We start from the raw sequence: 20,597 nt of genomic DNA, 5'->3' as shown, positions 1-20,597 counted from the left end.
CTGTATTGTCTGTATTGTGCTTGTGATATGTTGTAAAATGTTGTATGTCTGTTAATGTTTCCCTCCTTTTATCTTAAAAAAAAAAAAAAAAAAAAGAACCAAGTCAAATTCAACAGTTAGGTTCAATGTTGACCTTATGGGGAAATTTGACTTGGTTCTTGTCCAGTTCAGTTTGGGACCAGAATTGTGGAGAGAATTGAGTTTGGAACTGAGGTAGCACTGTATATGTCAACATGTAGTATTTATTATATATAGCATACTAAACAGTAATGTACATGTAATAGTATGACAAGTTACATACATACTGGCTAATTGCTGAGGGTTGAAAATTACTGTGGACTTCATTTAATGTGAGCAATAAACCCTTTTTCATTAATTTTGACATATTTGATTAATCAGAGAAGTGAGAACTATTTTCACTCAATTTGTAATCTGGATTATGTACTCAAAATATACATTTTTAATGGAAAATACAAATTTCCCATATCTCAACCAACCTATAATGGCCTTTCCAAGTGTCAATTCCTCCGTGAAATTTCTATGTATGTGTGTGTCTTATCTTTTCTTTAAATGTCAGGATGATTTGTATCTTTCTTTGGGCATTTTGCACCCTGCCTTATATTATGATTACTTTTAAACTTACAGGGTAAGCTTCTTGTGGTTACTCGGTACTGTTTTAGACTTAAATTTACACTTAAGTCCTCTGAGTGGTGGAAATTTCAACATGAGAAACCTTAGACTGGTGGTACCATTCAGAATCTGATAGGTGAGGCAGACACTAATCAAATCATCAGACAGTGAGTGTCTATTTATGAGCTGAGATAAACGTCCTCAGGAGAGGAATATAATTTTATGGAAGAAAAGAAAAAGGAACCTGACTTGGCATCAACAGTCAGAGAAGCCACCCTGAGGACATGGTATAGAACTAAATATACTCTGGAGTGTGAGTGGGAATTCACTTTCCCCAGAAGGTTGGGGGCGGGCAAAGAGCGCTGGTTCCCAGCAGAGGAGCAGCCTGATAAGTCTTTAGGGCACAGGACAAGATGTGCAGGAAGGCCAGCTTGGCTTCAGGGTGGAGAATCGAAGCTGGTAGAGAGGTGGGTCTAGACTTGGCCGCCAGGGCCTGCAGGGTGCTGGAAATCTCCCCTCAGGACGCTATGCAGGACATGTTAAAATGGATACATCCGTGCTTTGAAGGCAGGGCTCCATCAGTGTGAGAGCAGAGATTGGAGGGAATCGGGGAGAATGGCTGTTGGCCCAGTGCAGGGTCCCAGATGAGAGCAATTTAGACTGACAGATTCCTTCTCTTAGATTTTGGGTAGAATCCTTTTCCTCCTCCATATCATATATCCCTTTACCCAGCTGTTTACATGGCTCTTGATGCAAAAGTAATTGCCATGTATTATATATTTGCATAAATTGTCTGCTTTCCCTTCTTTTTCCCCTTACCAGTAGGTTATGTGATCCTCAAGAGTATTAGTAAATTTCCACTAATTTTGAATTTAAAAATAAATTTCCTTCTTTCCCCCTAGTAAATATTGTGCAGTCACTTGGCGCTTACCCTTTGAACAGCAGTTGTGTGATTCTTTCCTGGATTCTGTCGGCCAGTGATTATAGTCTGATGTACTTTATTATTGAATGGAAGAATCTTGATGAAGATGATGAAATTAAGTGGCTTAGAATCCCTTCAAATGTTAAGAAGTATTATATCCACGGTAAGTTTACTATACATTAATATATTTCTCTCACAAACTAGTATGATGCTGCAGGTAATCAACTCAAGCTATACAGCCAGTTGATGAGAACTTCAAAAATATGGGTGATGCTACCATCATAGTACTTGTAACCCTATTACCTCATCGACAATTTCATTTTATTTACTTTGACATTTTTTCATTGTAATATTTTATATAGTTGTAATCACATATCACATATCACATCCGGTATTTCTCCCCAGTCTTTCCTGCCATTATTTTAAATGGTCATATCACATTTTATCACAAAAATCTATGTTATGGTTTATGCTTGGGTGTTCCCCCAAAGCCTCATGAGGCCATGGGGCAGGCATTTAGAGTTTGATTGATTATGGGTTTGAGAGCTACACCCGCCCTGGGGTGGATAGTTCACATATGTAAGGGAGAGGAAAAGGGTGCTTGAGGCCATTCCTGGCTTTTGTGCTTGTTGCTTTGGCTGTGTTCTGCTGCCATCAGCTGTAGCTCTCTTCCATGTGGCACTCTGCCTTGTAATCTGCCAAGTATGGACTGAAACCTCCACAAATTGTGAGCTAAATAACCCTTTTCTTCCTTAATTTTGGGCATCAGATATTTTGTCCCAGCAATGAGAGAAAAGTAACCAAGACAAGCTACTTAAACTTTTTTATTTGAGATTATTTATATTGTTTCAAACTTTATCTTTTTAAAACTGTTTTTAATGGCTCCTAATATCCATGGCCAAATTGTTTTCTCAGCCACTCACAGTGTCTCTAGCAATGAGTGCAGTGTTTGGCCAAAGTGTGAGGACTTAGGACCTGGTGACCTAGGCCAGTGTGTGCTCTCAGAGGTAGACCAGTTACCTTAAGAGGTGAGCAGTGTGCAGAGTGTAAGTGTGCCACAGAGCATCTGCAGATCAGAGTAGGTGTCAAGGGACCCAAGTAGGGAAGCTAAGGATTGCCGTGATCTTGTTACACAACATCATCCCAAGGGCTCACACTTTCACTTCACTCCAGAGACCTAGAATTCAGCATCAGGTAAATGTATTTATAAATTGTCGATGGAGACTGATTCATTACCACTGTTGCCTATATAATTCATCTCTTACTTCTTTAAAACATGGGGATATAGAAGTTAGAGTTGAAGAGATCTACCTCTGGAATAGTATTCGTATGTTATCAGCATTTGTAAAAATCATTGCTAGATCTGTTTTGAGCTTTGCTATGGGGGTGATCATTTACCATGCAGCAAGACCCCTACATGTTCTAGGAGGACTCTTCTTTGCATCTTCTTTGCATAGAATTTGATGAGACTTTAGCCTTGAAGATTCCTTGAATGGGGAAACTAAGTAATAAGCAAGTTCCTATAGGAAGAGGATGCTGCCAACTTTGCGGACCAAGGAGGGAAGTGGGACATACTATCCTGGGAAAGGAAACGAGGGGAGGCCAAAGCCCGTACAGCCTAAACTTGAACAGACTGGCTATAGGAACATGACTTAAAAAATCATGCTCTTCTACATCTGGGTTAGATTTTTGACAAATTATTTCTAAAACTATTACCATTGCCAGAGATTTGGAGGCTTCATTTAATTTTGCAGCTACCCCAATCATCAATTTGGTCCGTGAACAGCTACTAATTTCTATGTTTGCCTACTGTTTAATACACAGGTTCCACTGAGCAGTGGTTAAATAAATGAGCTCTTACTCTCTTTTTCTCCTCAGATTATTTTATCCCCATTGAAAAGTATCAGTTCAGCCTGTACCCAGTATTTTCGGAAGGAGTGGGGAAACCGAAGGTAATTAATGGCTTCACCAAAGGTAAAAATTTTACATTTAGCTTCTTTTTACACCTAGATGTGTTTCTTAACTTGTCAGAAGTAATGCTGCCCTTGGATGATTATTATTTTTCCTGTGGAATCGTGGAGGGGTTCATAGGCTTATACGTATAGATGTGTCAGCGAGTAGATAAAAAAGAAATATGTTTTCCTCTCAGAATAAAACTAGATAAACCCACTGGGTCTCTTATTATTTCTGACTCATCTCACTTCCTTTGGAATGCCAAAGTTTGCTGCTGGTTTTTAAATTGTCTTCAGATTCAAGCAAGTCAAATAATGCAGCTTCAAGAGAGAACTGTCTTTGCTATAGAATACAAATAATTTTAGAGATTATTTGTATATTTTTCAACAAATATTTCCAAACATTTTCCAAAGAACTAGAGATTGAACGGCAAAACGAGTCTCTCTGGTCCTACTGAGCTTAAACTCCAATGTTCTAATGGGAGTGATGGGCAGTAAAGTATGTAGAATATAATGTCAGATAGAAATAAGTTCCATGAAGGAAAATAAGGGTAGATGAAGAGATGGAGTGAAAATGAGGGGTGTTCATCAGGATGGCCAGAAATGGTCTTTTTGTGGAGCAACTTGAGCAAAACCTTACGTACAAAAGGGTGAGAACTTCCGGCTAAAGGATAACGTGTGCAAAGGCCCCAGAGGGTGAGCAGGTGATTCCCCGTCTGCCTGGAGTGCACACGATGGGGCCTGGTGGGTTTTGTAGGTTGGGGTCGTCAGAAGCAGAGGCTGGGATTCTTCTCAGTGGCTTCACTTGACACTTTGACTCATAGCATCTAGGAATGATCAGGTGGAGACATTTGATGAGTAATTTTGAAAAGCTGTTTTGTTAAATTTGAAGGATAATACTAAGCAAAACAATTATCTTACTCCTATGAACATAATATACTTTTATCTTCCTCTTTGTTTTTATAATTTGAAGAAAATACTGATGTATGATGAAATCAGAAAAAGGGTCTACTATAATTGCTGATAGAGAAGGAAATGAGTATTTCCTTACGCTTGAGTTGTGCGAATTGTGTTTCTTTTTCAGTTGACGAAAAGCACCAGAACGATGCAGGTCTATATGTAATTGTGCCGATCATTATTTCCTCTTCCGTCTTGTTGCTGGGAACGCTGTTAATATCACACCAAAGGTATTGTTCTTGGTGCTGAGAATCTTTATGGAAAAAGCCCCTAAGCATATTTAAATCTAGATATAATGCCCAAATCATGAATATTATAGTACTAAAATGTTTTTATATGCATTCCCTATACATGTAAGACAGCATAAAAATGGGAAAGCTATTTTCTTTTTTTGATAGGACAACATAAACCTCAAGGAAGAATTTAGTCCCCCCCCACGCCCACCCCCCCCGACATATAGGTTCAGGAATGACATACTTACAACAGGAAATCCTGGGCAGCATGTTCTTGGATGTGGTTAAAGTGCTTGAGGATTCTACTGGTGCCCACAGGTCTTTCAAAGTGGGCTTTTAGTGGTGACCTGGTGCAGCCAGTTCATTCTGATCTGCAGGAACTGGCTCTTAGTGAGCTGCCGGGCATGGCCGCAGTCTACCTGGCTTGTAGGCACACGGCTCTGAGTTCCCAGGATGGACCCAGGGTGCCCTCTCTTTCTCTGTGCTGCGAAATCTAGACCAGTGAAGTGATCTCACACATGCTATGTCTGTAGAGATGTTTTTCTACTAGCAAATAGGAAGAAGAGAAGGTTTTTAGAGTCTGACTTTATATTTTAGTCACATGAGTTGATGGGCCATGTTTCTGACACTCACAGGGTGGCCACTTTTAATATTCTATTTTCTATATGAAATCTACGCAAAAGGTAGAACAGTGCCTGCCACACAGCTTTCCATAAAAGTGGGCTATTTTATTATGATGTTGATTATTAACTTTGTCCAGAGGGGAATTTGGTGGAACTCGTCATGGGACAGAATGTAAAAGGGAATCTGACCCTACTGAGGTTAACTAGTTTGATGGGCTCATTTCTGTAGTGTGTGTTCATTAAATATTAATATTTCCAATATGTCTATTTTGTGTGATTCTAATGCTTTATCCTTTGTAGAATGAAAAAGCTGTTTTGGGAAGATGTTCCAAACCCCAAGAATTGTTCCTGGGCTCAAGGACTGAACTTTCAGAAGGTCACTTTCTCAATATTTTGAAGCTAGAATAAATGAGATTGCATTGTAGATGCCATATGACTGCAAGATCCTTAAACATTTTTAAGATTTAAGAGTTTTTATTTCATTCATTTTAATATAAGTCTGTTTATTATGTACTCTTAAAAATAGTAGGATATAGGGATTTATAACTAGGAGGAAACAAAATTCCATAGTTTGTCATATGCCAGCTGACAATATATATCTTTCTTCTAGTCACAGTACATAATAAAATAAATGTTAGACTATTAAGGGTCAAATCTGAGGAAGGATAGATATTGGGCTATACTTTTGGTACAAACTGATTGTCCTTGGGCAAGAGGCTTAGAGTCAATTATCTGTATTATTTAATGTCCATAATTACTTAAAGCAATTTAAAATTATATAAATAATCTTATTTTTAAGTGCTACAATCTGAAAACATGCAGTTATCCCTCTGAAGCTTCTGTTTATTCAGATATTCCCATTCAAGCTAGAAGATTTAATAAAATAGTGAATTATACAAAAATAATTTGAACTTAGTCCTATAATAAAATTTTTTAGAAAAAAACCCTAGAGTTTAGTGAATGCTTTATTAATTTTGCTTGTAAGAAGGTTGATTCTCCACCTACAAAATTGGAAAAAATGAAATTCAGTCTTTGTGTACAAATACGCTGTGTTGTAAAACAGTACTTACTTGGAGGTTATGGTGTTCCCAGTGATCGCATCTTTGTCAGGATTCGTTGGTGAGAAGCCTCCGGTGGCTTGCTTTGACCACAGACGCAGCCCCCTCAGCCAGAGCTCAGGAGCTCTCTTTATGATCTGTTAGCCACCCGTGTGTCTAGGTGTTTCTTCCTTGGGCCTCTGTTGTGCCTGTGCAGTCTAATTCCTTCCAGCTCTGCAAGGCTTTCCTCCTCAAGGAAGAGCCTGCTCTTGCCTCCTCTCTCTGCATGCCTTTCTGGAAGAATTTCTATGCTGCTTCTACCTCTCTGCTAGTTTGGAAGAATTTCTACCCTGCTGAGGTTCCTAGATTGCTTTGCTGTTGATTTATTGTGTACAGTGCTCTGTGTGCAAGGGCTGCATTTTATCCAGCACACGTACCAGTGGGACTGGAGTTGAATTCATTAAACAAGGACAGTGACCCTTAGTTGGATACCCACTTATTATGTCCAGATCTCTGAGATACACTTCCACTCATGCGGATTTTTCCTCTAATTCTCTGTGTTTTGGTTTTCTCTTCTGTAAAAGAAATGAGTTGTAGCATTATTGGGTTGGTTTGGAGATTACACAAGCCAGTACTTGTGACACAGAAAGGTCTCAATAAATACTAGTTATTATTTTGTATTATGTACATACTTAAGATGATTACTGTCTTTTGTTACCCTAAGGACAGGCGTCGTTTTCTCCATTTACAGAAGAGAAAGCTGAAGCTTATAGCGGTGAGGTCACTTGTTTTGGAGTCAGGATTAGCTTCCCAGTTCGTCTGATTTCAGAGCCTGTTTTCATAGTAGCTGACCTGGGCAGCAGTGACTTTCTTTTCCTGTTTTTTGACTGTGATCCACAATGAGAAAAGCATTTGACCTTTCAACCCAGCACACACATAGATATTTGGAAAAGAAAGGAGACATGCACAAAATAATTTTACTACTTGCTTGAGGTGGAATAAACAGAATGTTTTCAGAATTCTGTTTCATTTGTTAACAATGCTGTTTGCAGCCCGCTAAACTGATTTCATGATGTTCAAATGACTATTAAAACACATCACCGTACAGCTTGTCAGAGAATGATAAACAAGTAATATTTTAGACATAATGATCAGTGCAAAAGATTGTGCTGTCCTCGTTCATTAGAAGGACACAGTGCCCTGTTTTCAGAAGAGGCAGCAGCGTAGTTTTGCACGCAGTGGTTCATCATTTGGAAACTGTATCTGGCCTGACTCTAACCAGCTATCTACGTCTCAGCTGTGCTGTTGCTCGCCGTGCACTGTGGCATTTCCTTGTATTACAATACAGCTCCTGATTGTTGTCAAGTAACAAAAAACTTACTCGTCCTCTTTCTCTTCTACTCTGAATTTATATAGCAACATTTCTAGTGGTCACGGGGCTATCTCAGGCACATGTGTATATGTGATTCATTCATCTGTTCAGCTGACACACTGTTGACCAGCTCGAGGAGGACAGAGCTTTAAGAAGTTCTCTTCACCATCCCAGAAATGGGACAGTAGAGTCAGAGAAGAGAGGTTGGGCTGGAAGAATGGGAAACGCTTGTCTCTTTTTGCTTCTCTTCTTTGATTTCCTCCCTGCCCTCTTGTTTCTTTGGTTTCCTCTCCTCATAGGTCTGTTTGTTGGATGGTGACTATCTGCATGGATCAGCTATGCGTCATATCTCTGATCTGATGTTTTCTATTTATTTGTCTTTTTGTTTTGCATTCTGAGACCTTTCTATTCTTCCAGTATTTTCACTGGAGTTTTATATAATCTTAGTATTGTACATTTCCAAATAGCCCTTTTCAGAATGTTTTATTCTGGTTTTATGTGTGTGATGTTTTTTGCAAACTTACTAGAAATATCAATTAGAAGATTTTTTTTAATTTGAAAATTTGTCTTTTCTTTCTATTCCTTGAATTTTCTATTTCTTTTCTTTTTTTTGTCTTTTTGAGACAGGGTCTCTCTATCCAGTTCAGGCTGGCCTTGAGCTCACTTTGTAGCCCAGGCTGGTCTCGAACTCGCAGTGATGCTCCTGCCTCAGCCTCCCCAGTGCTGGGATTACAGGTGTGTGCCATCTGGCCTGGCTTCTATTCTGTTGGATCAGGTTTTTCTCTCATCCTAACTATTCTTCTTCTTCTTCTTTTTTTAAAATCTTGGACCTCCTCCAAATGTCAGGCAATCCTTTGCCCTTTATTCTTCCTGGGACAAAGCGTAGACAGGTTGCTGAGGGCCTAGGTGTATAGACAGGGATAGTTGTCCCAGGCGAGTAGCCAGGGCTCCACCCCGATGCACTAGGACGAGCCCTGAGAGAGTCATATCCTCTGAGAGGGCTGCTGCCTCTCTCCCTGACTCTCCTCAGGTGCTTCTGGGAGCCAGACTTCCCTCCCGGGAGCAGGGGCAGGCTGCACACAACGCCCTTCAGTGCTTCAGCGTACAGAGCCCCGCCATGTGCACAGCTCCCGGCCCACCGCAGTTTCCAGCCCCAGCGTCCCTTTCCTCCTGGGGTCCCCCTCCCTTTCCCCGGTCTTCCGCGCTGTATTCAGCAGGACTGGTGAGCTTCCTCTGCAGCTGCAGCCCACTCTGGACACATTCTGCCCTTCAGCTCCTTTTGCTCATGTCTTTGGTCTAACACTGTCCTTATGGTCCTCCGTCTTTTACAAATGAATTAAGATTATTCGTTCCCTATTATCCTTCTCAGATCATCCTTTTCACTGTGGATCTGTATTTGATTTAGTCACATGCATTCATCCTAACAGAATCTCTATAGAGATGAGGAAGAAACATGTTCAATCTGCCCTTTTGAATTTGAATTCTTCTTTACACAATAGCTCTTTATACTTTACCGATCAGAATTTTAAATAAAGACTGAATTCTTGGTGAGGGAAAATATACTGTAGTGACTCAATAGCCTTGCTTTTCTTGTAATGCAAATTTCATAGTATAAAAGAAGACAAAATTGCTCAATTTATTCTGTGCCTTTTTTCTTTAGCATTTTTGCCTGATTCTTTTTTCTTTCTTTTTTTTTCTTTTTTTTGATTATTTTTTCTTGTAAATCCAAATTATCTGAAGCTTTGCCCTTAGAGATTTTTTGTTTTTGTCTTTTTGAGGCAGGGTCTTGCTATGCAGTTCAGGCTGGCCTTGAGCTCACTTTGTAGCCCAAGCTGGCCTTGAACTCCCAATGATCCTCCTGCCTCAGCCTCCCTAGTGCTGGGATTACAGGTGTGCACCACCACGCCTGGCTGCCCTTAGAGATATTTTAAGACTCATTTGATTTAACTTTTATTCATTTCATTCTTTTGCATTTTAAAGTTTATCTTATAATATTTTCTCTCAGTTTTTCCCTGGTCCAACTCTGTTCTTTTGCTTACGTTTCTGACAGGTTTTCTAAGAATGTCCTTAACAAGTTAATGGAAGGGGACTAAGTAAAACTAAAGCCAAGTGGATTTTTCTGGGAGCTCTAAAGACTCTCCTGGATTATTTATCAACCAGCTCCACGCTTTGAAAGAAAGAGCTTCTCAACTGTTAATTTCCAGAGCACTGTCACACAGATCTGAGTCAGAATTGTGTCTGAGGGGGCTGGGGATATAGCTCAGTGGCATAAGTGCCTGCCTGGCAAGTGCAAGGTCCTGAGTTCGATCCCTGGTACCGTAAAAAAAAAAAAGTAAAAGAAACTCCTATTTTGGGCTGGGGATTTAGCTCAGCGGCAAAGCGCCTGCCTGGCAAGCGCAAGGTCGTGAGTTCGGTTCCCAGTACCGGAGAAAAAAAAAAAAAAAAAAAAAAGAAAAAAGAATTGTGTCTGAAATTGTGAGATTGCCCTTGCAAATGTGTGGAAGACCCAGTGCGGTTTCGAGTTAGATGTTCTGTTTAGAAGTAGCTAATCTCTTCCGTGCCCTGAAGTGTGTATTACTGGGCCTACAAGCATATATTTCACTACCCTCAAATATCATTTCAGTTTTGTTTTTCCTTATTCCTTATGCCCCTCAGGTCATAAGGAACCAGGAGAAAATATGACTGAATCAGCTCAACTCCATCATAGCAAGTAGAAAAGGAATATAACATATTCTTCTGCTGTTTTGTATCTTGGACTTTGTTGATCTTCCACTGAGTTTTAGAAAGATAGTCGGAGTGGAACAGAGAAGAACTAAGTCAGAGTTTGCACTCTGCTCTAATTGGCTGTGTGATCTTAATTTCACAGGCCTCCATCCTTTATTAGATCTTTTTTCTACATAAAGAAGAAAACAACCCACAGCAAAGATTCTGCGATTCTCTTCTTCATTATTTTAGTACTTTCTTCTCTTTCTTTTTACATTTTTCTTCTCCTTGTTCTATTCTTTTTCTTTCTTCTTCCAAGTGCCCCAATATTACTGTGGTTTTATCTCTCCCCACTTTTCCCAGCTCCTTGGTTTTTTTTCTGCTTTTACCTATTTTGTCATTCTTCTACAGTGTTTCTTCTGCTGGAGTAATTAAATTCATCCTTACAGTATGACATGAAAGCACAAATTTAAAAAATTCAAAAAACCACCTTAGTTTAATGTTGTTCTTGTCCTAAAATGATGCATAATGGTAGAATGACACAAGAACTTAACTTAGAGTCCAGAGCTGTGCCTAACAGAAAATGTTTTGAAATCTTTTACCTTTTCCATCCTGTGTGACTTTTTATTTTGCTTTCTTATTTTGTTTTATTTTATCTAAACAGAGAGCGGACATTCTTTGACGCCTTATCATGATCACTGCTGATGAACTCAATGTACCAACTTCCCAACAGCTCATAGAATATTAGAAGATTTTTACATTTTGAAGAAGGGGAACAAATCTAAAACACAAACTGGTTGAGCTATTGAGAACTAACATATGGTGGTTTATCTTTGTTTAAAATTTAAAATAGATATATAAATTTGGGTCGTCACATAGATTGGAATCCACGTCAGTTTGGATGTGTGATTTTCAGGTCATCTAAAGTTTAAAATTAATATTCATGATTTCTGGCTTGTTATGTATCATTTTCATAGTCATAAGACAAAAGATATTATGAGTGTATATATTAGAACATATCGGTCAGATACCATCATATGTCTAGTAAATGATGCTGTAACAGTGTGCACTAGAGCCGCACCTTCTCACAGACAGCTCTGCAAACACAAGGGCTGAAATTGCGAGGTGCATTGGACGTGTTGGTTTATATTTTTATGCCTCAAAATTTTCATTTCAGATTCCTTTTTAAACTCTTGAGCCTATGATTGACCTGTTTGGGGGTTCTTTTGAATGTTTTGTAGCTCTTGTACATCCAACTTGGGGCAATCTGGGAATTCCAGTTTTCAACAGCCTTGGTGATGCCTTATGTACTAACTTTCATTGCAGCCCAAAGACAGCCAGAAGTTGTGGTTTGTACTGGTTACAGACCAGTGAAAATTACAGTTCGTATCAGGATAACCCCCACACTCAGGTTGGCATGCCCAGATCAGCAAAGAACATAAACTTCCGGTCCAGCTTGCTTGCGCAATTCTTGCCCAAATCTAATTTATTTCCATGGAATTGTCCAAAACTTCTGGCAGGCAGGGAAACGTGCCATGCTACAAAGAAAAGAGACTCTTTAGAGCTTTTACAAATAGTTCATGGTGAGGACAGGAATTTTGTTTTATCTGGAAACAGGCCACTTGCCTGTGCTATAAGTTTAGCATCCTAAGCATGCTCAGTTGCTCACAAACTAAACCAGAGAGTTTAGGAATGAACCGGGTGATATCCAAGCTTGTGCTATCTGTGGATCACTTATATTTAGATGTTACTCATAGTCTTACTGGGATGTCTTAAAAAATGTAAGAGAGCGGAAGAATGTGTCTTTTCTCCCCTTCATTAATTGTTAACAGGTGTCCTTGAAGTGCAAAATCTTGGTGGAAAATTCTGAACAGATATTCTTTAATTCCTACCAGCTGAGTACACATTTAATATGTGCCTAGACTGTTCTAAAAATCTCAAAATATTAGATATTTGCCAAATAATTTTAACCAAACATACTTTTAGTAAAGCTTTATGACCCATATGTTTCAATAATGTATGGCTATGTGATTTCTTAGTATTAATGAAATCTTCCATCTGGATGCATTTTAAGATGTACAATGTTTGTCTTCAACAGTTAGTGACCTGTCATGAAGTTTCAGGAAACAGTAACTATCCCAAACAGGAATGCATTTGAGGAAAACATTGAACGTGACCGCATGCTATAGGTTATTTCTTATTTCCATATTGATAGCATCTAGTTCCTTCATTTAGTGATTTTAATTTCCAAGTTCATTTAAATCTAAAAACAATTCAATATATCCATGCACATACACAGACACACATGAAACCTTTAGAAAAATACAGAATGACCCAGCAAATATTTGATGGAAATCACAAATCTACAGATTCTCGTCAGAAGGAAAATAAACATAGGATGTCTTCTCTTCCTATATCATGTTGGTAGAATGACAGAAAAAGTTATATTAACACAGTATTTTTCATTATGCAGTATTTTAATATCTATGTGAGTTTATTCAAATATTATTATATTTAGTGTTTCATACATTTATTCATTCATGGATTTAACGCTAATATATTTCACTTAAGAGCTTGATCATGTGCTAAAAATTTGCATTTTTATGTGGAATATCCTTGCCATGGTGAAGAACAATTGAGCATGTCATTATCTCAGGCAGTACCTGTGCAGTCATTCTATTCATTTAAAAATGTTCAAACTAAAGTTCAATTACCTGTATGATATATAACACATTTTCTATAGCTCTTAATTTGGTTGTGCTAGTTTTTCAATGTGATGTATCCATGGTGTTTTTTATTTTGCATTTATCTTTTCAGTATGTTCACAATGTATAAATTGAGCATTTGCATACAGATTCTTGATTTGTACCTGCTTTGTAAGATTTCTGTTGTGATGTAACCATCATTCCTATAAAAACTATGATGCGCATTTGTCTTGTGTATTTGTCTTCATTCCATATCTGTCATATACATTTTTATATGAAGTTATTTATAAGGAGTATCAGTTTACAAGTCTGTTACTATTTCTTTCATCGTCATTGTTTTCAACAAATAAGCTCCTATGAGCTCATCATTAGCTCTTATTTTCATAGAGCCTCCAGCAATTCTCAACAGTCACAATTATTTTATCTTTGTATCATGTCTTATGTCATGGAATCATTATTTTAAGTATCTTGAGACACACTTTGCTCATTTGGTTTTATTTCAGTCAAAATTTTTTTTCTAGTTGAGGTTTAAATTTTCAGTTTATAGGAATGGAATTTACTACCAAGGATGAGGAATTCTTCAGAGGATGACATTCTCCAATTATTGTAATGATTGTTTATTGAAAGCTAAGCACTTACAGACACTATCTTATATATTCCTAACCACACCACCAAGAAGCAAGTGTTGAACTTGTTTTTACAGGCAAAGTAAGTGAAAGGCAGAGAGGCCAATGTACTTGTTCATGCTCACAGAATTAGAAAAACTCAAGCCTAAGTCAGTTCTATCCCACTCTTAAGCCCCTTCTCCCTTGTGATTTTGATACATGTTTTAGTCAAAAAGTAATTAATTTGTGGTAGAATTATGCCCCTGGTCATTAACTGCACACACGTGCATTTCTGCAAGCATGGCATAAGGAAGTAAAAATAGTAATATAATCGAGCATTAAAATGTGTCTTTTCTTTTAGCCTGAAACATTTGAGCATCTTTTTACCAAGCACACAGGATCAGTGACCTTTGGTCCTCTTCTTTTGGAGCCTGAGACCATTTCTGAAGACATCAGTGTTGACACAGCATGGAAAACTAAAGAAGACGTGGAACCAGCAACATTGGTTTCCCTTCTTGTAACAGTGCCTGACCCTGAAAAGGGTTCCGTCTGCGCGAGTGACCGGTGTGACAGCCCTCCCTTCTCTGACAGGGGGAGCACCGAGGTGAGCTGGGAGGACGAGAGCCTGGGACAGCCCTCGGTTAAATACGCCACACTGGTCAGCAACTCGAAGTCCAGTGAAGCCGGCGAGGAACAAGGGCTTCCTGACTTTTCCATCGGCAAGGGCTGCTCCAGTGGAAATTCTCCACTGAAAGATTCCTTCTCGAATAGCTCCTGGGAGATAGAAACTGAGGCAGTTTTTATATTATCAGATCAACAGCCTGACATGATTTCACCTCATCTTTCATTCTCAGAAGGATTGGATGAACTTTTGGAGCTGGAGGGAAATTTCCCTGAAGAAAACCAGAGTGAGAAGTCTGTTTATTATTTAGGGGTCACCTCAGTCAAAAAGAGAGAGAGTGGTGTGTTTTTGACTGAGGAGTCGGGAGTACTGTGCTCATTTCCGCCCCACTGTTTATTTGCTGATATCAGAATCCTCCAGGACAGTTGCTCACACTTGGTGGAAAAGAATTTCAACTTAGGAACTTCTGGTACGAAGGCTTTTGTATCTTACATGCCCCAGTTTCAAACCTGTTCTACTCAGACTCATAAGATAATGGAAAACAAGATGTGTGACCTGACGGTGTGAGTCCTTTCAAGAGACCTTCAGGTTTGTGTTCTGATGGGTCACAGGAAGTGTCACGGATTCTTTCACAGATGTGGACAGGAGAGAAAAAAAACTGTCCAGGTCGGGGGTGAAAATGATTATGCCAAAATTATGGATGTCTGTCACTCGTTGATCAGGAATATAGACCAAAAAAAAAAAAAAGAAATGTGAGAAAGTCTTCATGAGCTGAGCCAGGTCGATGGACTGCTCCAAGGAGTCTACTCGTGTGCTACTGTGGGAAATACACCCAGCAAACACCTCCTTTAGAGAATCTTCAACCCGTGTAGAAAGAACTAACCTTCTCTATTACAGCGACATCTTTAAAAAAGAAGGTTTCAGATTAACATCTGTGAGATATAATTGTTATTTCAAGGGTGTGTTTCCCCTTGAGTCATCTTTGTTACCGATTACACACATACACATTTACACTTAATCCAGGCATCCTTGCACATTTTGCAAGTATGTGATGTGTTTGGACTTTTGTTACTGGACTGAAGTAGGTGTCTCATTAAATGATGACTATAGCGCAGTGTGAGCCCTGGCTCAAGAGGCTGCACTTGTGAGGACAGACAAGTTAGCAAGTGGTCGTGTGTCCGACCTGAGACAAGAACCACAGGAGATCACTGGTTAGGACAACAGCACCCACAGCTGGGATTCTGAGGGTGACACGAGCCAGTTTTAATTCTTCTCTCTCCAGTACACTGAAAGGGCCACTGTGTGATCTAGTTCCATTGCCAGACGTCACTGTATCTGCGCGTGTGTGACTCACTGTTGTCTGTCCCATGCTCCACTTGCACATAATCCGTTTCTTCTGTCCCTTCCTGAACATTCTTTTTTCATAGGAACCAACCACTGTGCCAATACTGTAACTCATTACTGCAATAATTGTATGAGACATTTGTTACTCTTAGACTCCTTTCAAAGATTAGGAGATTACATAATTAGTCCCAGGTCACAGAGTTAGTGGGTGATAAAAACTTTACTTCACAATTATAATGTTTATTCGGTCCTGGTGAACACTATCTGCTGTTATACTGTGGATTGTTATAAAAATTTAGGGAAAATGTAGAGTGTCATATGTTAGAATGGTCAGATACCCATCTTTTCTTTCCAGATCTTCTGTAAACATAATTTAGGGAGCAAGGAGGTAGATACAGGCTTTGGGCTTTTAAATTTACAATAAATCTGAAACTTTTATTTTTTATTTATTTATTTATTTATTTATTTTTTGTTTTTCTCTGGTACCGGGAACCGAACTCATGACCTTGTGCTTGCCAGGCAGGCGCTTTTGCCGCTGAGCTAAATCCCCAGCCCCTGAAACTTTTATTTTTAATTTAAAGACCTTTAATGATAGCAGAAGCTTCTAATTAGTCTCTTTAAATATGAACTTTATGAAAAAAAAAACCTGAGAAAATTAATTATTTGAGTTACAACTTCAAGTGCAAACAAATTGTTCCAAGCTAAGTTATAGGTCAGGGTTTGCAAAATGTTATGCTTCCCAGCTTGAAATCCCAAAGTTCAAAGATTTAAAAAAACCTGAGCCACACTTCCCAAAGGGTAGGGGCCTTCTGTAGGGATCCTAGGCCCCGTTTTGAGGTAAGTTACAGATTGGCAGGGGGTTAGGGACAGACACTTTTTCTTTGTAGACCTACTCTTCAAATAATAGAAGGAACTGGATGGGGGTCTCAAGCCACGGGAGATGCGGGACTTAGAGCAAGGATTTTCAGCCCCGGTCATGACGTTCTTTTTCTTGTCTTTTTCCAAAAAACCCAACTGTCTTTCCAAATATCAAACATATGACCACAGTTCCTTTGGGAATATTGGTATTAATGGCCCGAAGGTGAAGAAAGCTTCCCGTTGGCTGTGAGGACTGAGAGAGGGGCGTACAGGCCCCCGCGGAGCAGGAGGCAGCACAGCCACCAAGTTCATGCGGAGGTCGATGCAGAAGGTCCTCTCTGCACCATTTCCCAGAGTCTGGGAGAGAAATGTCTCTTCCAAGGGTCAGTTTGAGGTCACTTTCATAAACTCTTGGGAAACATTCATTGTTGAGGGTACTCATTCGCAAATTCTGAAACACAGAGTTAAAACTGCCCACACTCCCAGTGATCTGTGGTTCGCATCTCATTTGAAAAAAAAAAAAAAAAGGTGAATGGGGCTATAAAAAACATAAAGAGCTGTTCGTGAAAGAGCTAGGGAAGTCAGTCATTTCACTTCCTGAACAACAAGTTTAAAACAACAAAGCCCTTCTGTCCTGTTCACAATGTTCAGGGGACAGCGTAAAATATAAAAGCGCACGTTAGAGCCCAGGGACTGTTATACGCATATGTGAGCTGCAAGAAGTGGATCCCTTAGAGTTTTATATTGAATGAATTATTTTTATACAAAGTTTATCAAAATTTATTTTAGAAAGCATCTGAAAAATGTCTATTTTTCAAACTTAACTGTGCTTGAGATGAATGGCATTAAGCATTCAGTTTAATTTTCTGAGGACCTCTGACAGATTATTTTAAATAACACATTTACTCAAAGAACCTGGAGAATGAATCTGGAAGATATTTAATTTTGTAATGACAGACATATATTGTAGATACTGTACTTTTGAAATCTGTCTTTCAGTATTTTGCAAGCAGTGAACTTTCTGTGTAGTCGCCATGGGTATGGTAATAAATGTTATTTAAGTATCAAAATATGCATCACTAGTTGTTCTATCAAATTATCCTGTTTCTCCTTTACATACCCAGGATCATAAAATTTTATATGATCAGATATTTTCACCCTTTATCATTGTGAATCAGAAGCAAGATTACTGTTTTGGGTAATGGTGGTCTAAATAGAATTATTATGAGTTTACGTTAGTTTAAGGTTATTTTATCCACTGTATGAAGAAATAATCCTTATAGTTTATGTAAGTAGTTCATATAAAGTTTTCCATTCATCATCATCCCTTGATTGTGTCCTCCAAGTTCCTGCAAAAATATTTCCTCCTGTTTGGAAGAGCTTGCAGACAATTACCGGCAAAGGTTCACCCTCATAGTCAAAGCTACACAGTCAAAGCTACACAGCAGATCACAGCATACTCCCAAAGGCCACCAAGCTGCTCATGAAGAAAGAGTATTCATTTTAATCACCAACGAAGATGTCTCATTTTAATCAAGAGCACTTTAATTTGATTCTTTATCTCTTTGGCAAATCTTGATTTATAGTGATTAATGAATTTACATTTTGTTTCTTAGGTTTCTAGTAAATGCCACTATTTGAGTTTGTATTCAGCCTTACTATCTTTCTTGCTTTTTAATTTTAAAATGTAACCAAAACAAATGTACACAAGAAAATTTTCAAACAGTATGTTGGAATATACAATAAAAGTGACAGTCCTCCTTCACTCCCAATCTCAGTACTAGCCCCGAAATGACCTTTGTTATGATCCTACTATATCTTTTTAACAGTACACATCATTGAGATAGTGTTTTGCCTGTTATAAAATTAATTCTTTTCCCATAATGTATCTTGATGAGTTTTCTATATAATGTATTAAATGTACCCACTTCAATATTTTTAATAGTCACATAGTATTCCACTTATCAAAGAACAATGATTTAACAATTCAGGATTGGTGAACTTGTTTCTGATTTTGTGCTTTTATGAATAATACTAAAGTGAACATTCCCACACATAATTATATCTTGGGCATACTTTTGTACAACTACTTTTCAAGACTCTTGGTTGCAAATGTAAAAAACCAACTGAAGCCACACACAGGGCTACATACCTATAATCCTAGCTCTCCCAGAAGCTGAGGAAAGAAGATCACAAATTTGAGAACAATCTGGGCAACTTAATAAGACCTTGTCTCACAATGAAAAAATTAAAAAGGGCTGGGGATGTAGCTCAGTTCAAGGGCCCTGGGTTCAACTGGGAGAGGAGAGAGAGAGAGGAGAGAGAGAGGAGAGGAGAGAGGAACTGAAACTGATTAAAGTACCTTTTGAATACTTTGATTTCAATTTGAATGAATTTGAACATATTTCCTTGTGTTTAAACCATTTGTTGCTTTCTACCATCATACTATTTGCTTAAAGTTCTATTTGTTTATTAGAAGTTTGTTGACCTAATTCATCGTTATATTTTGTGATCTTGGTTTTCTTGAGACACAATACATCCTACAGAGCGTGGAACCCTTCTGTTATAGCTTAGTGGATTCTTGAACATTCCCTCCCGAGTGTGTAGCTTGGAGTACGTGTCCCTGTGCTGGAACACAGGATGGGGTCTTACTGTGCTGTAACAGACACTGCCAGGAACTGGATGAATGCCTGAACCCTGCTGTCCACATCATAGGAGAGCACAGCCACTCCCTGAAGGGCATCCTGACCAGTAATGGCACTGTCAACATTTAAACTGCGGCCATTCTAATAGTGTGTCATAGTTTCTTGTGCTTTTCATTTGTATTTCTCTAATAGTAATGATTTTTGGTAATAATTCTCTTTCTGCCATTTTGGTTATTTTTATCATATGTTTTCTGTTTACTTTATAAACACCCAAAACATTGTTTATTGAAGCCTTATGCAATCAATAGTTGTTTGAGTTGGCCTTTTGTGTGCTATTTTTCCTTGCAACTCTGTTTTTCCATTTGGGGTAATATTCCTTCCTCTTAAAGAACTTCTCTCAGTATTTCTGTACAGTGGATCAACAGGGATAAATTCGCCCAGATTTGGCTTGCAAACATGATTTTACCCTGTCCCCTCCTACCAGTAAAGTAGAACACTCTTCTGACCCTGTCTTCACTTTGATTCAATGTGAATCTTTTGAGCCCCAGGTCTCTGCACTGGTATAGCACTTGGAAAGAGCTACAGTGCAAGGTCTCCACTTTGGTATCCTGGGCTCCAAGGAGCCTGTAGTTTTTGATCACATCCGGGCTGACCCTCAGCTGTTTCTCAAACTGAAGGCACTGGAGCCCCTTCTGGGAAGCATGGTCAGGAATCAATCTCATTCTGTTGAAAGCGATGGGCCCAAATGATGTCCACCGCATCGGTTGCCAAGCCTGAGAGTTGGGAAGCTGCTGAGCCATTCCCACCTTTAGTGGAAGGAAAGGAAACCAGGAAAGAGCACAAAGCCTTCCACAAACTGTGGGTCACTGGTCTGTAACCTCCAGCTCCAACTCCAGTCCCAGGGATGTATTTCAGATGCAAGTGAGTAAGAACAGGAGGAAGCGTTTCAGCCAATGCATCCATAGTGGGTAGTGGTTCTCCGTTGGGAAAGAGGGTGCACCTTATTGTACCGGCTCATCCACATGACAGACTGCAGACCCTCCAGGTTAAAGAATGCAATGAAATAGGATTTGTGGCTGAGGCCAAGGTCATGTCATTGGTGTGACTGGTGTGTCTCCCTCAGTTAAGCTCCTTACAGGGATGTGGGCCACACTGTGAGCTGCTCTGTGTCACGTTGCTGATATCCAAGAGCCCCAGAAGCTCTGTGTGCCACCATGGCACACCAGCACCCACTGGTAACAGTGACAGTGGTGCAAAAAGGCAGTTGCTCTTCTTGATTTTTTTTTTTTTTGTTTTTTTTTTTTGGTTTTTCTCTGGTACCGGGAACCGAACTTGCGACCTTGCACTTGCCAGGCAGGTGCTTTGCCGCTGAGCTAAATCCCCAGCCCC

The 20,597-nt window shown here is 39.2% G+C and overlaps 1 protein-coding gene across 2 annotated transcripts in view; it reads left to right on the top strand.

Annotated features, from left to right (window-relative positions):
• The window catches only part of Lepr (leptin receptor), a 76,419-nt gene extending 60,333 nt beyond the window's left edge, over positions 1-16,086 (top strand). The window contains exons 15-19 of one of the 2 annotated variants that reach the window (XM_005385299.2): positions 1,533-1,715; positions 3,431-3,526; positions 4,589-4,691; positions 5,618-5,693; positions 14,101-16,086. In XM_005385299.2, coding sequence (XP_005385356.1) covers positions 1,533-1,715; positions 3,431-3,526; positions 4,589-4,691; positions 5,618-5,693; positions 14,101-14,928 — 1,286 coding nt within the window. In that variant the 3' untranslated portion in view covers positions 14,929-16,086. Of the gene's footprint in view, positions 1-1,532; positions 1,716-3,430; positions 3,527-4,588; positions 4,692-5,617; positions 5,694-11,093; positions 13,359-14,100 lie in introns of those variants that run through there. The other variant, XM_005385300.2, reaches the window with a different exon arrangement.
• The last annotated feature ends 4,511 nt before the right edge of the window (positions 16,087-20,597 follow it).

Source organism: Chinchilla lanigera, unplaced genomic scaffold (assembly GCF_000276665.1).
Source record: "Chinchilla lanigera isolate Chin_1 unplaced genomic scaffold, ChiLan1.0 scaffold00022, whole genome shotgun sequence".
NCBI lineage: Eukaryota > Metazoa > Chordata > Mammalia > Rodentia > Chinchillidae > Chinchilla > Chinchilla lanigera.
This window is presented reverse-complemented; position numbering and strand designations above follow the sequence as displayed.